Source organism: Phoca vitulina, unplaced genomic scaffold (genome assembly GCF_004348235.1).
Source record: "Phoca vitulina isolate PV1807 unplaced genomic scaffold, GSC_HSeal_1.0 scaffold40, whole genome shotgun sequence".
Taxonomy (NCBI): domain Eukaryota; kingdom Metazoa; phylum Chordata; class Mammalia; order Carnivora; family Phocidae; genus Phoca; species Phoca vitulina.
Genome location: NW_022589743.1, coordinates 12,486,038 through 12,502,796, shown reverse-complemented (window position 1 = coordinate 12,502,796; position 16,759 = coordinate 12,486,038). Strand labels below are relative to the sequence as shown.

The 16,759-nt window shown below is 35.4% G+C and overlaps 1 protein-coding gene across 4 annotated transcripts in view; it reads right to left on the bottom strand.

Moving 5' to 3' along the window:
- The window catches only part of CLTC (clathrin heavy chain), a 59,695-nt gene that overhangs the window by 5,977 nt on the left and 36,959 nt on the right, over nt 1–16,759 (bottom strand). For 2 of the 4 annotated variants that reach the window (XM_032429316.1, XM_032429317.1), the window contains 17 exons: nt 12,177–12,302; nt 11,472–11,614; nt 9,336–9,570; nt 8,540–8,662; nt 7,402–7,547; nt 6,983–7,166; nt 6,619–6,811; nt 5,791–5,948; nt 5,445–5,609; nt 5,217–5,324; nt 4,970–5,137; nt 4,693–4,842; nt 4,467–4,598; nt 4,034–4,144; nt 2,972–3,142; nt 2,400–2,621; nt 1,132–1,152 (listed from right to left, as the gene is read on the bottom strand). In XM_032429316.1, the coding sequence (XP_032285207.1) occupies nt 1,132–1,152; nt 2,400–2,621; nt 2,972–3,142; nt 4,034–4,144; nt 4,467–4,598; nt 4,693–4,842; nt 4,970–5,137; nt 5,217–5,324; nt 5,445–5,609; nt 5,791–5,948; nt 6,619–6,811; nt 6,983–7,166; nt 7,402–7,547; nt 8,540–8,662; nt 9,336–9,570; nt 11,472–11,614; nt 12,177–12,302 (2,556 nt within the window). The remainder of the gene's footprint in view (nt 1–1,131; nt 1,153–2,399; nt 2,622–2,971; nt 3,143–4,033; nt 4,145–4,466; nt 4,599–4,692; nt 4,843–4,969; nt 5,138–5,216; nt 5,325–5,444; nt 5,610–5,790; nt 5,949–6,618; nt 6,812–6,982; nt 7,167–7,401; nt 7,548–8,539; nt 8,663–9,335; nt 9,571–11,471; nt 11,615–12,176; nt 12,303–16,759) is intronic. The other 2 variants (XM_032429318.1, XM_032429319.1) reach the window with 1 other exon arrangement.

The following is a 16,759-nucleotide window of genomic DNA, read 5'->3' as shown; positions in this document are numbered from 1 at the left end:
CACACAGCCCACAGCAATGCTTTAAGAGTTTCAAAAGTAGTATGATGTAATTGCAATGACTGTTGTACATGCTTGATTTAAAACAATGCATAACACTGCAGTTCAATTACCTGTTTTTCACACACACGCTTTCTAACTGCCTTGCTTACTAGCTGCTGAAGGGCCTCACACACAATGCATTTTACTCAGGTTTGCCCTAAGTTCCAATGGTGATTCCAGTTTGGTTCAACGTAATTCCAAGGCATTGTCCCCCACCCAAATTCTTTCAAATTTGTTTCAACTTTCCTTTACCTTCCCACCCTTTTATTACAACAATCTGATACCAGACATTAGTTTGTTTCATTTATACTGGGATGGAGACAAGCCAATAAAGGAAGCAGCAACCAAAAGGTGCCTAATTACAGGAAGAAGTTAATATTGCTTTGTTATATACAGAAATAATCCATGTTGCTTAGCAACAATTATAGCAAGCTACTCTCATGATTAAAAAAGTTTTGATTCTTCTTGAAAATGGACTAGCACCATAAGAACTGGACACCTGGAGAAACATGAGGAAAGTCTCTTCGGAAGCAGCTAGTATCTCTTGTACCTACTTTCAGCAAAAAATTAGTAAGAATCAAGAGATCAGAAACTGGATCACAGTCCTTCAATACCAAAAAAAAAAACCCCAAAAAGCCTTTTAGGGCATATATATACATACATAAATTCAACGACTGTCAGGCAAGCTCACAAAATAAAACCAGAGGCTGCTTAAATTTATTTAGAGTATTAAGAAAATCCTATTATGGTCCAGATACCCTGACAGGGAAGAGAAATTTCCTGAAACTTTGGAATTAATATGGAAACTCACCATGCTCGGTTTTTAATAATATATTTAAGAGAGACTGTGAACCAACTACTGATTAGCCTCCTGCCCTTCCTAAAGCCTATTAGCAGATTAGTAGCAAACATCTACTAATGTCCTACAGCTCTATTATAGTTATGTTTCAAGGGACTTGCAGAGGCTTTAGTGAAAATTTATTGGGGGGGAAAAAGCAGCAGCAGCAGTGTAGAAAAGGAAGGGAAAAAAATCATGCAAATTCCTTAGACTTAGTCCTCCAGACTTAAAGATGGAAAAGAATCAACTTTCACCTTTTCCTTTATTGCATCAACCTGCAAAGGAATTCAGAAGGTGCAGCTTAGAAAAAAATCAAATTCCATATTGAGCATAAAAAGGTAGAATCAGCAACAAAGGTTTAGGGGAGAAACATCTAACCACAAAAAAAGGCATGAGAAGTGAAAATAAAGGGCATACTGGAAGCAAAATTTAGAATTTTTCTTAAACTTCAGAGCTTATTGCAGAAGAATTTATGCTAGAGTCAGTGTGATAGAAAGCAGCTTATCGCTAGTAAAACTTACAGCATTTCGGTTAACAGCAGCTTAGAGCCAGGTCTCTTAAGTTGGCATTATGCATATGAAAAGAAGCTATTCTCATCTATGGCTAATATAAGGCAACCATTTTCTTACACTGGACTTCAAGCCGTTTTTATACCGAAAATATTAATTCTTAAAAAATTATAACTGAACACAATGGTATCTACTTAGATAGCAGCCTAAGGAAATACTCATACTGGGGGCCATTAGTAGTACCTTTTCTCCCCCCTTTACTCAGGCATGCTGAAGAGATCAGATGTGAAACTGATTTTAATAAGCATGTTTTGCTTTAACAAATGGATCCTTTAGGACCATTTTAAAATGTTCTACAGTAAAAGAGCTAGTAACTGTTGAGGATCAAGTGAGTAAAAAAAATATTATGACACCAAAAAGGGACACTAAGATAAGTGAATTTTGTAAGATGATTATACCCACAGCTTGTTTAATGCATTTGGAGGTAATACGTTGTTAATTATTAACCTGCTATGATATTTTTAAATTAGGGGTTAAGCTACCAAAATACTGAGAAGATTAATGGGATATTATAAAGAATATAGATTTTGCTTCCCCAGAAGAAACAGGCAGACATTAAAGTCAAGAATCAACCAAATAAAAGGGAATCTATACTACTAAGTTATGGATATCTGAGTTACAAGAACGGATTTGAGGAAGATGTTATTTTGGGGGAAGAAAAAATCTTTTTAGTAGAGGTTTAAAAAAAACCCAAACATACAACATAGACATAACACTATTTACCCTCAGAAATACATGGGAGGGTAAACATTCTGACAAGTTATGTTTGAATTCCCTTTCCGTTCAATGTCCTCTGTCAGACATTACAAATTTCTGGAGAACAAAAATATCTTATGACAACCAAATGACTTAAACTTCTACTAGAGAAAAAAATTTGGAAAAATAAATCTGCATGTGGAATTTTATATATTCTCAAGATAAGTAGTTCTGAATACACCCAGAGGCACCATTACCTTTGTCAAGTATTCCTTCATGACCTGGATGAAATAGGGCATGGCAAAATCCATGATATTGTGCCTCCATGCAGTTTCCAGGACAACATCTGGCCTTAAAAGATCATAACAGGTAAAAAGACAAGCTCCAAAGCACTCTCTTTTTTCTTCCTGCAAAAACCACTGTAGGAGTTCTTCAGCCAACTCAGTATCTTTAGATTCAGAGGCATACTGCATTGCATCCTATTCAAAGGAAAGGATGAAGGTCAAACGTTAAACTCAAATATACTAAACTGGCAAAACGAGTAATACAATGGGGGAGAAAAACATCACAGTCACATCATTTAAACTGAAATTTGCTGAAAGAAAAGACGACAGGGTAACTTTTTTTTAAACAGAGGTTTTGAAATAAACAGAAGATGCCCCTAGAATCAAGAAATTGACTTAATTACCATCCCCCTCAAATGGGAGCTTACAGGCAATTCTCATATACTAATACTTGTATAGACCATAATCACTTCAGATATACATTTTTAGGATCAGACAGATCTAGTACTTGATTTAATAGGCCTGCCCCCACCAACTTTATCCACCTTGTACAGGCTATCTTTCTTGCACAGCTCTACACTCTGTTTCCAGCGATTGTTGCCTTTGAAGAGATAAGCAGCAATTCTTCTGAACTCAATGAGTTCATGTTTTTCCAAACGCTGAGCAAGTGAGATATTGTCAAAGTTGTCATAAGCATCTATTGATGTTCGCAGAGCCTTAAAAAAAAAAAAAATCCAATGCCAAATCAGTTTTAGTTTAAAATTTGTTCCATCATTTTTTATCAAGAAGTCATTACTGTGTATGACTTGACCAATATGCTGTATGATGTGTATGTATAAAATACAACTTGATCAATGAGCCTTATAATACAACAGCGTAGATTCAAGCATCAAGCCAGAAAGTTGCAAGTTGAACAAGTATTGAGGTTCTTCAATTTGATTATGTAACAATAAAGTCCTCAAAGGTACTATAAAATTTCTAAAGGTGCAATTTTCTCCATGGTTTTCAGTATCAAGAACTTGCATAGTTATGAAAATGGGAGGATTTTAATTTGGAGGATAAGATTTTATGCTTTAGAGAAACTCCTGATACAAGTAAACACGATATTTAGTAATACAGATCAGCATGAGATCTGAACCCATCATGTTGACAGATAAAGAAAAAAGGCAACTAGCTTAACCTTAACTCTAATTCTGTGTTTGCAAAATTCTTCACAAGGCAAAGTTTATTAAAAGACAGATACTAATATGCTATTGAGCAAGAAAAGCAGTGAATAAATACACTTAATACCAAGTAGGTTTTACGGACTAGTTAACAGATTAAAAGACTTTTTGAACCTCACCTAAAATCTAGATGCTTAGGGACAAAGTAACCATAATATTTTTCTAAAGCATTAACTAAGACATGATCTAAGCAAAATTCTGCAAACTTGGCAATTAAAACTCAGATTTATCAATCCTGAAAACATAACTAAATTTAGATCCCAGGCATCTAAGTACCTACTGCTTACAACCTAAGGGATAATGGGCTTTTTTACCCCAAAACATATCAACTCAATGACTCAATCCTAACCTGAGTTTTGAGATGCAAGAACTAAAAGGTTTTACCTGATAATCTTCTTCTGTAATGAAGAGGTTGTTCAGTGATTCATTCACAGATTTGTTATTGTGGTTTTGAACTGAACGCAAATATGGTTTCACCAGTGGTAGCTGTTTAACCTTTAAAACAAAGAGCTTTATTACAAACATAGCATATCCTTAAAGTTCAACAAAAGTTACTGAAATATGTCTTAGTTCCTTGCTATGAGATTCTGAAGGGTTTTTTGTTGTTGTTGTTGTTTAAGATTTATTTATTTGACAGAAAGAGAGAGAGCACAAGCAGGGGGAGCAGCAGAGGGAGAGGGAGAAGCAGGCTCCCCGCTGAGCAGGGAGCCCGATGTGGAGCTCAATCCCAGGACCCTGGGATCACGATCCAAGCCGAAGGCAGCCGTTTAACCAACTAAGCCACTGCCCTGAGGTTCTGAAGTTTTTTAAAAATTACCTTGCTGAAATAATTGACTGCACGAGTATGATCCAACCGTGGAGACAGCACCATCAGCAAATCATTTAACAACAGAGGCTTGAATTCTAAGTAGAACTGTATTGCTCTGTAGTATAGTTCTACATTGGCAACCTAAAATTGGGAAAAATCCATATGTAAGTTAAGAGTTATTTCCTAATGAGCTCTCTCCTTTCGAAGCTTCTATCTTCTGAAGCAGACCACACACCTTGGTGATGATATCTTTGAACTGCCCTTCTTTCCATGCATCAGTTGGATGATTCATCATAGTAATTATGGCGTTGTCATATTCTTCATACTTGTCATACAAAAACACCAATTCTGCCCAAAGATGAGCTTGTTCTGCAGCTCTAAGCACCTACGTAAGAAAGACTGAATTGCTTTAGATAGGAGTCTGTAAGTCTAGCAAAAGCCTAAAAAAGGAAAGATATTTTAAAGTTTTAGTTACAGCTATAGAGCCTCACAATGTTAAAAGGTTGGGTTACCTTAGGAATATTCACTCTGGACCAGAACAGCTCCAGGTGCTCCCTCATTTTCTGTGGCTTAAATTTAGAATATAGAATAGCTAATTCGGTAAACATTCCCATATGAGCTCTCTCAAGTCCCAATGCTGCTTCCAACATGGTTATCAGTTCTTCAAAGTATCCTCGATCCTAAATAAGGGAAATACACAATTAAAGATAAGACTATCTATGGAAATAGCTCTCAATTAATAAGAGTCCTGTTCATTACCTGATAGTAGTTGATAAGTTCTTCCAATTCATCCGCATGTACTACTATATGAAGCCCACACATCTGAGCAAGACGGAACTCCTTGCCATCTACACAGGCGAAGCAGACCTGTAACAAAAATTTCAATTATGTAAACTCAAATATAAACATGGCTGGTTAATTCAATTAATCAGTTTAAAGAGATTTCTAAGAATCTTAATTCTTCACTCAAACTGGTGTTGAGATTACCTCTTTCCATGTTCGAGTACTGTTAGCTTTCCTAGCTCCATCAACAGCTGCCTGATATTCACCAAGGTGAACCAGGGTAGACGCCAAGCGTCCAAAATTGGAAACATTATTGTACAATAATTTAGCAGCATCATACATCTTCTCATCGTAACAACGGTCACCAACCTGAAACAAACACAATCCATTTTCAGTAAGCGTAAACTCAATCCTCTTTCCAAAGTCACAATTTAATACTGAGAAACATTTTTTCTTGGAAATCATCAATTGTGATAGGTTAGATACTATTAAAAAAGTTGCTTAACAGTTTATTTTTACACTCTGAAAAAAATCCAAAGAGGAAACCCACTTGTTGGATATGAGCATTATTTGGCCCATTGATGAACTCTTCTAACTCTGCAAGGCGGTTTGTTTTAGCCAGGGCAAATATCAATTCTGTCTCCACATAGGACTCACGAGCCTTCTTACGGGCCATCTGCAAGTACTTCACTAGTTCTTCCCAGTTTCCTAGTTATAAAGAAGAAAATAAATACAAACACTAACATCCTAACATTTACCTTTTCACTCAAGTAAATGAGAATTGTTAATTTCCTTTCTAAGGAAACAATATAGAGAATAACAAATGTAAATGAAAAATGTATCTAAAATGGCAAAATTTCTATTACATTTCTGTATCATCACTGACCAAATGAATAGCTGAATTCCCCTTTCCCTTAAAGTTGTAAGATTAGAACTCGATCAGAATTTTATGAGATTTCAGGGGTGTATGGGTGGCTCAGTCAGTTAAGCATCTGCCTTTGGCTCAAGCCATGATCCCAGCGTCCTGCGATCAAGTTCTGCATTGGGCTCCCCGCTGAGCAGGGAGCCTGCTTCTCCTCCCCCCCACTCCCCGCTTGTGCTCCCTCTCGCTATCTCTCTCAAATAAATAAAATCTTAAAAAGAATTTTGTGAGATTTCAAAATAGAAAATTAATCTTCCCTATGGACCTCTGTAAGTTCACAAAATGCAGTCCCCCTATAGGTGGACTAAGATGGAGTGCTAAATGTTTTCAACAAGTAACCATGCAGTATCTCACTCCTATATAAATTCAGAATAGACCAGTATCTTAATGCTTAGTTTAATCATAGCTTAGGTACATTTTCTGAGGTCACAAACACATAAAAGTAAGAAGTCATACCACTAGTGTTGGCAGCCTGAACAACTTCCATGTAGGATGAAGGATCATCTGCTTTGATATAAGAATCAATGGCTTCTTTCACCATTCCTTTCTGCAACTGGGCTTTTGCAAGCTGACTCCAGACTGCAGGTTCATTGCAGCGTTCAGCAAACTCATATGCCCGATCCAAATTTCCAATATGTTCAATCAAGACCTAGGCAACCAATTTTTGAATTTGGGTTATAGCAGAATGAATCGTGCCACATAGCAATTACATTTAAACAGTTAGGATTTTATTGCTTTTCTACTGCCAAAGCAATCAATTATGCTGGGCCTAACAGCGCAATGCATACATTAAATCAACTCGGGCAATGTGAAGATCTACCTGAACTGCTGAAGTATTGACATCAAATTTTCGGAAAATGGCAAATGCTTCTTCAAACAACTCATTGCAGATGGCGATATTGGCAATATCGGGGGCATCGTAATTATCCAGGCGATTAATATACTCCATAACACGTGTACGGTCAGCCTTGATTGCAGTGAGGATGAGGAGGTTTTGCAGATTCCTTTTAAGAAAAAAAAATTTGCATTATTTCAAAAGCTTATTAGTCATAAAGAATAAACACTGTGGCTATGAAGAGTTTTTTGTCTCAAAGGCAGGGTGAGAAGAGGAGGGTATTAGAAGAGTCAGAATTCAAACAACATTCTCTAATCTTTGTCTCTGATTGTTCCCTCTCAAAACTGATTGGCCATAATTTAAGACTGAATATAAATAGCCAATAGGCCCTTCTTATAACATACCTGTGTTCACTGAATACAGAGTTATCAAGGACAATTTTCTCCAGCAGTTCAATGAGTTCATTAGGAAGGTCTGCAGTCATAAAAGCCTTGACAGTTACTGACACTTCTTCAGGGTCCTGAGTCTCAGACAAAGCTGTCTGTACAACCTACAGAGTATATAGATAAATATATATATAGGGAGTTAAGTACTGAAAATCAAGGAGTTAAGTACTGAAAATCAAGACATTATCTAATAAGAATAAGCTGGCATCTCAGTAGAAAACTTGAAGTAAGAATGGAGGAGGAGAAATACCTTTAAATTCACCACACAAAGGTTTTTCTACATAAATCCACATATACCCACATCATGTGTACTTCCATTCTCTAGAAAAACCATCCTAATTATATAATTTCTCTTTTTCTCTGATTAAAATATTATGCATAATAACCACTCCTCATCATCACTTTCATAGGTAAATATGAATTCAACTACATAGATGTGGCAATAGGGACTCAGTTATTCCTCTATTTTTGGCTAATTGTATGGCTCTCAGGTGCTTCAATAAATATTTTTTCCAGGAAGCTTTGTTTTTGTTTTGTTTTGTTTTTAAAGATTTATTTATTTGACAGAGAGAGAGAGAGAGAGAGAGAGACACAGCAAGAGAGGGAACACAAGCAGGGGGAGTGGGAGAGGGAGAAGCAGGCTTCCCACCAAGCAGGGAGCCCGATGTGGGGCTCGATCCCAGGACTCTGGGATCATGACCCAAGCCGAAGGCAGACGCTTAACGACTGAACCACCCAGGTGCCCCTCCAGGAAGCTTTGTATCTAAAATGGGAATTTTCCTTAGAAATGCTTCCTAGGAGAGGAACGAAAAATTAATAACCTTCAATTTATTCTTTTCCATATTTGTACTTCTACTAGGAGGATTTAAGAACCATTATAACAACCTTCAATTCTTAGGGTTTTAAAAAAATGTTTTCAATTTATGATGTATGTGCAATATATATGTATATTAGTATAATTTTGTTTTCTTCTACACTTTTTACTGCCCTCTCTCATAGTTAAATATGATCCATTTGAGTACTTATGGGTATGATGATGGGAAAGGTTTTATTCAGAGTTAAAAAGATGAGCCTTAACCACATTTGCCAATTTTACCTGGTCAATTAGGGGTCTCCTGTAAGGATTGCTTTCCAGCAGCACACTACCCCATAATTCTGGATCCTTTCGGCGTACCAAATAGCGGGAAAGACTTTTGAAGAGGGAATTCTCATTGCAAACCTAAATAAGATAGATTAGGTTAGTTTCAAGATAAAAAGACTTTTTATGGACTAACTTTAGTTTTAAGGGCTATTTCCTATGATATATACCCTGTTTATTGTTTAAAAAAATCCATCACTTTTACATACAAACTTGAATAGGTTATAACCAACTTTTTATTAAAAATCAATATGTAATCCTAGATTAAAAGGAAAAAATAAGGACATTATTGGGGCAATGACAAAATTAGAATAAGACAGATTTTAAAATTATTCTGTCAGTGTCAAGATCACTGAAGTTGGTATCTACAGTGTGGTTATGAAAACAGTATCCTTAGTCTTAGGAAATACACACTGAAGAGGTATGCAACTTATTCTCATATGTACACATATACATATATATGTATGTATGGTGTGTATGTGTGTTTATGTATGAGAGTGTATGAGAACACAAGTGATAAAACTACTGGGGTTAAAATGTTAATAGGTGAATATAGACTTAATTTACTATTTTGGCCACTTTAAATTCACAGTTAGTGGCAGATAAAGTTTTTTTTAAAAAGCACACATCTACAAGGAATGCTCTGTATTACATAAGGCCACTGTGAAATTCAAAATTCACTAATCTAACATTATACAACAGGTTTTTAAAAATGCAGCCTTCTCTCTGTACACATTTAGCTAGTAATACTCACATTAATAAGTTCCAGATCACACTGGCCACGTTCATAAGCAACACAGGCCAGATGCGGATCTCTCTTCTCACAATACTTTCCAACAACTCGACTGTCATAATAAGGATTTTCACGAAGAAATCTCTCTGGGTTGTTATTACTGTCTATGTAGATTTTGGCTAATGCGTTGTGAGTAGCAGGCTCCTCACAGCCCTCATGAATTCTGGCCTCTAGCCAAGGCAGAAGCAGTTTCAACCTAGTATTAAAAACAAAACAAAAAACCACATATACACACAAAACAACACAAAGCCACACATGATATATTATTTAAAAAAAACCATACAATTCTTGACAATGCTAACTACAGAAGTACCTTACGGTATATAATATGCTTTCCCATACATAATTTTGAATTCTCAACAATTCTATTACAAATTGGGAAATTAAGATTCAGAGATGGCTAAATGATTTGCCCAAGACTACACAAAAGGTATAAAAGACTCTCTTTAGAATCTCCCAGACCTATGTGCTACGTTATTTAGATAGGAAACAGAAAAAAAACAGATTATAGATTCATACTGTTCTTTTTTTATACTGGACAAAATATCCAGACTTCAGATAAATTTTTTTTGGAAGTAAGATGGGAATGTCATATGAGAAAATAGGCCAGATTATCTAAGGTTCCTTACAATTTTAACACAATTAACAGACATTACCTACAGCCAAAGGGGGCAATACCCTAAATACACAATGTGAACAAAATCTGGTGGCTTTAGAAGCTCTGGGTTTAGTAATTCTAGAAGTCATACGATCACTCCACCAAGGATCATGGTTTCACTAAGCTATAGCTTATGTTTCAATGGTCCTTTTGACCACGGCTGAAGTGTTAAAAGCACCTAGAGGGGGCTCCTGGCTGGCCAGTTGGTGGAACACGCAACTCTTGATCTTAGGGTCATGAATTCATGCCCCACAGTGGGTAAGAAGATTACTTAAACAAACATTAAAATAATAATAATAATAAAAAATAAAAGCACCCAAAGGAAAAACAGTAGGTCATATTTTGGCTATAACACACTCCCACTAGGGTAAAGACACAAATTTGCATTAAGGCAAAAAAAAAAAAAAATCATGATGTTATAAACAAGTGCAACCCAAGCAGATGTGCCACGGCAACTGAAAAAATAAACATTAGCTAAGGCCTATCTAGACTACTGACTCACGTGTGAATCTAGTTTATCACAATATAATTTGTAACTTAAAGACCAAATTGTCTAACTATAACTATCTGGCTATTTGCTTGGAATATACAAACAAACAAGATTGTTTTCAGGTATTAGATTTAAGACTCAACTGAAACCTCTTTCTAAATGTTAAATTGTTAGGACCTATAATTTCAAACTAGGCTCAAGCTTTTAAAATCAGTATTATATTCTATATCTCCACTGTCCTTGAATACAGAATTTTTCTGTTTGAAATATTCAAATACAAATTCTACAAGTATCATTTCTAGGATACCTGTGCCAACTCAGGTTAAAATTAAACCCCATAGGTTTTCTTGTTATCTTTTCATTGAGTAACTTCCCCACTGTTAGACCAACCTACCAACCTCATTTACTACATCAACACTTTCTAAACACACTAGTTCATCAAAATGTCCCAGCTAAAAAAAAAGACTTCATGGTATAATAAATATTAGAAGCACTTATACTATATTCTCCTCTCCTGGAAATTCAGAATTCATATTATCACATTAAGGTTCAAATTAAAAATCAGTTTAACCCACAGTTACACAGGGAATTCTTTTCTCTCATTATACTTGACATAAATTAGAGAAGAATTAGTTACTAAAACAGTGGTGTCGTACCTAACTAAAAACAGGTTTTTTACAGTTTACATTAAAAACATACAGTCAACCCACACAGCTGTAATTATAAACATGTAAATAATGTCTGACAAAACTGTAATGTTTTCTAAAACAGATTTTTTTTCAGCATTATAGCTAGCTTATCACTTCTAAATTAGGTGTCCCCAGGGAATTATGATCCATGTTTTATTGAATAGCTTTTAGGCAAATGACAGTCCGTATTTTTTATCCATTAGCATGCTGAGAGAGACTACTAATTTATCCCATTTGTGTAGGTTAAAATGGTACTACACCTGTTTCTTTTTTCAACCTCAGCAACAAGCTCATCAGTAGAGAATTGACCTCTTACAACAAGAATCAAGTTTTTAATGACATCTTCAGAGCAATCAACATCAAGCAATCCTCCAATAACCACAGGAAGTCGACTTGGATTCACCTATGGTTAAAAAAAAAAAAAAAAGTCATTATGTTATTAATAAGCAAAGCAAAAAGGAGTTTTTTAAAAAATTAAACTCATTTCCCTCTTTTAAGCTCAATTTTAAAATTCAGTAATAAACCAAGAGTCTAAATTTACAAGTAGACAGAAAAAGTTAGGAGGAAGTCTGGGTTGGTTAATTATCTCAGCACTGCTCTAAATTAAGTCAGTCCATCCAAAGAAGCTACAGTCACAGAATGTCTATGGAAGACTAAGTAAAAGGCCTCCATTATAGCAAAACTGCTTTTCTACATGGATATCTACATGGATCTACATGGTATCTCAGGGGTTGTGTTATCAAGTAACTAGTGTGTAGGTCACCCAACTTTTTCAACTACAGCAGTCAGTTCTGTTTAATGCTTAACATGAAGGTAAAATTCTAATCTAAATAAGGATTCGGGGAGGAGGGGGTGTTGACAGGAACTGTAGCAGACCACTCTTTTGTACAGTTTCAAAAGGATATGAAGATTTCCAGAGTGTGAGAAGTAAAATTTACAATAAGGTATTTTTAAGTAGTACTTACCTTCTGTACATATATCTCTATATACTTTTGAAGATTATTTCTATATAAATAGAGCACCAAATCATGGACAAAGTCAAATCGATCACATACAATGATAAGTGGTAATTGATCTGTTAGCTTCGCTTCCTGAAAAAAGAACAAAATGAAGCCTTAGTTTTCTCCTTCTGTGAGCTATCAAATCTATGTAAAATATGACAATCTGTTCTACACTGCTGGGAGAGGCCCACATAAACTTAGAAATGCCCCAGTAGCTAGTGTGCACCTATCCCAGTTCCATTAAATTTTTACTAAGCAAAATACCAAGTCCTTTCCACATACACCCTTTACCAAAAAAAGTAACAAATTAGGATTTGTGAGCCACCAGTGGCATTTAGGATATAAAATCATCACAGTAGGACTTTCATTAATAGTAATATTGCAAGTGAGTTTGGAGTTGACTTAAGAACTACAGTCACATTTGAAAATTACGGCATAAATGGCTCATAGTTGTTTCAAACTAATGATTTTTTTACCCCTCCCAAATCCAATCTATATAGCCAGCCTCTAACACTATTACAATAAAGCCTACAAGGAGCAGCATGATGGTTAAAAAAAAAAAAAGAAAAAGCACATAAGGAAAAGACATCTTTAAATTACCAATCACTTTTACCATTACAAATACCAAGCTATAATCCTACTTATAGATTGACACAGATGTTACAGACAGGTAGGTAAGACCTGTACCTGGGCATTTACCTGATACATGTCCTGTTACATTCCACAGACATAAGGTACAGCACAAAAAACAACAGTTTCCATCAGGAATTCATTTATACACAGTGAAACATTCCTCAATAAATGATTCCTCTATGTCAGTCTACTAAGGAAGTACAACTAAGCAGGATAGGACTTTCCCCAATGGCAGCCACTGAGAACATTATTTACAATGTTAAAATAAAATGGTTCCGAAGTTTAGTGCATATCACTTATCCAATTATTTATAAATTATGTATAATTTGAAGATTAGCCTATGAAAAGTTCAGAGAACACCAAACTAACTCTGGGAATCAGGAGAAATTCCAAATAAAAAATCAAAATGGCTGTAAATCTGAAGTGGAAGTCCAGCTGCAGATTTTTCCAATTAAGGAAAGTCTAAAGCATGTTAGCACCATGGAAACTCTGTACTAACAGCTACAATCATTTCTAGAAAAAATGTTGGATCTACCTATCCAAAAGATTTCAGTTGGCCAAGTTTTTCCTACTAAATGAACATCAGAAAGTTAGTGGATCAACACACTAATCTTCTTTATCCTCTTTAATATACACATAAAATATTATATACTTTACCACTTAGAAAATACACTTGGAAGTAATGTAAGATTACCTAGGTGTTCTATTCTCATGCATGGGTGTTTAAGATTTCTGCTGGTAAAGACAACTATATTGTATTTCTAAAGAAAATTTAAGATTGGAAAACTAGATAAAAACTAGTATATTTTCTTGACTGCCTAAATTTGCACATGATTTCACACATGGCAGTAATGCTATTAATATTTTAAATTACTTACTAAAAAGGTTAACCCTCTAGCTATTATGGTTAAACATTTTAAGAACAAAATTGAAATTATATAAACAGGTTCAGAGGTTTTCTTAAATATTAAGTTATTCACTTAACTAGTATTTACTCAGTACCTATAAACTGGACACTGTCCTTATGCAATATAGATATAGCAGGGAACAAAGTAAAGCATTCTCTCAAGGAACTTCTGTTCTAGTGGGAAAAGGCAATGTCTTGTAACGTTAAGTGTTTTAAAGAAAAATAAAGCAGGACATGGGGGAAGTGAAGATGGCATAGGGATAGGTTTTATTCTAAACAGGGTAATATGAGACATCCTTTCTCATGACATTTCATCAGAAATCTGAACAAAGATAAGGAATTCTAGTCATGAAGATTTAAGAAAAAAGTAGAACAGGGCACAAGCAAATGTCCTGGGGCAGAAGAGGGTTCAGGGAGTTCCAGGAATAATTAAAGCAGGCCAGTGTGTTTTAAGTACAACCAGAAGAGAAAAATGGTAAAAGAAATAAGATCAAAGGTAGGAGAAAGCAGATCATGGGTCTGAAGAACAGTTCCATACTTTCTACAGAGAGCTATAGTTTCACAGGGTGAATGCATGAGCCAAATGATGCTGATGACACCATTTCATCCTGCTCACAGGCTACTTTAAAGGAGAAGTCATAATCTACCAATCTTTGTATTCCTGGTGGCTAACATGTAATTGGCACTTGAATGTTCAAGATCAGAGTATTTTTCTTGCCAGAGTTTACATATAACACCAGTCAATTTTCATACGCCTAGTTATCGCCAAAATGAAGTTTAATGACAGTGATGATGAGATGTAGCATTATAGCTACATTCTACAGGTCAATAAAGAAAGTGAGTAAAGGGCCCAGTATGTTCATTCTTACTACTGGGGTGAAAGGTTGAATACAATAGTAGCATCTAAGTACTAGATTCTCATCTCAGGCAGAAGACAAGACACAAGGTTTACCTCTAACTTGGGCTGGAGTTAAAATTCCTTCATAAAGTCAGAAATAACTTAAAACCAAAGAGAAAACTTGCCTGATAGAAAGTGATCACATGTTGGCTGACTCTACCTTATTTCCAAGGCCCATCAACACAGTTTATTAACAATGGTTATCACCTGAACACCTATGGCATACATGGTACTTGACTTGATCAACAAAGCTTCTGGCTGGAGAAACTGAGGCTGAGGGACATTAGTCAATTTGCCTGAGGTAACAGCTAGACAAATACCGAATGAACAAACAATAGCTAATGACAGAAACAGAATTTAAACCAGGGATGACTGGTTTAAAAGCCCAAAATCCACATTCATTTCCCTACTCTATCAGACTTGCACCTAATTCACAGTGTGATGTGTGGAAGGGGAGTCCTCTTCTCATTAGATCTCAGGGGCTAAGCAACTTAAGGTTACACCATGCTAAAATCCAGAGGATTTTTTTTGAAGCTCAAGATCATAATTAAGTGAAAATAGTTAATTTAGTCCTATTTTACATATAAATGACTCAAAAATATAAACCCAATTCTAAAGAAATGACCACTGAAGCCTAACAGTCGAGAGCTTAGTAACAACGAGAAAGGAATCAGTTTAAGAATCTGGTAATATTTTTAAAAACAGGAAACAGTACCGATACTCAAAGGAGGAACTGAATTGTTGTCATGGGTACTCTAGTCAAGCATGGAGCATCAAATCTTTCTCATTTGGAGGGCTTTTTGACACCAGAAAGACTTGGGTTCCAACATATCATACTAGCCAGGCTACTCAGAATATTCATGATGGCCAAGACATTATATAAAGCTATACATACTATGAGGGAAAGTTTATCTTTTAATCTAAAATATAAGGCAACTTCTATACTTTAACTACCTCATTGTATTAAAACCTCTAAGAGTTTAGCTGTTTAATCTAGAGCCCAGTAGTAATTCTTCAAAAGAGCAAACAGCTAATAAAACTATAGGTTTAGATAATCTATGTTATTTTAGATACAGCATAGGAGCAGGAAAAGCCTATTTTTTCTACTGAATTACAAAATAATCATTTTGGTTTTAGTTTCAAGGTAAAATTCTTCCAAAAGACAAAAAATACTTAAGAACTTTATATATAGTCTCTAGAATCATTTCATATATATGTACATATATATAATCTAAATGCAAAATATAAATACATATATTTTTAAGGGGTAATCTAAGTGTTCTATAGTTTACCTGATTTTTATCAACAACTGCCGATTTCAAAGCTTTATTTTTCCTCATAGTATAACTGGTAGATATGAGAATAAAGCTTAAGTTAAGTAAACATCCCTTAGGTATGTTCTGATGAGCTAAAATTCTTTAAACCATTACTCTTCACTGCAACAGAGGCAGTTCTTCTCTATAACTAGTGTCACAAAGCTGAGGGTTTTTTTTTGTTAGATCTTACCTTCAGTTGAGTGAATTATACACGATTAATATTTAGTTTCTAGAGAAAAGCTAATTTGAAGAGAGAGAAACCTGTCCTTTAGATAACAAAACCTTTGTATATAATAGAGGCTCCTGAAAAGGACACCGAGGGCAAACTGATCCTAATCTTTAATAGGAGCATTCCTGAAATTCTAAAGTGACATTGAGAATCTCCAACCACTTTTCAAAATTTTTCTTCCAAATTTCAAGTGGAAGGAAATTCTTTTGACATAGTGCTATTTTTTTCTTCTTTTAAAGAGATGTTCATTCTTAAGTATTACTTACCAATTCCCTTCCTTATTTCAAAGGAAATAAGGAGTATTAAATTTCGAAGAAATAACTCAGCATATAATTTGAGAATGCTAAGAATTTCCCATTTAGGAAAAACAATATTTTTTTTAATTTATTCATTTGAGACAGAGAGAGAGAGAGAGAGTAGGGGAGAGAGGCAGAGGGAGAGGGAGAAGCAGACTTCCCACTGAGCAGGGAGCCCAACGCGGGGCTCGATCCCAAGACCCGGAGATCATGACCTGAGCCGAAGGCAGACACTTAACCATCCGAGCTACACAGGCACCCCAGGGAA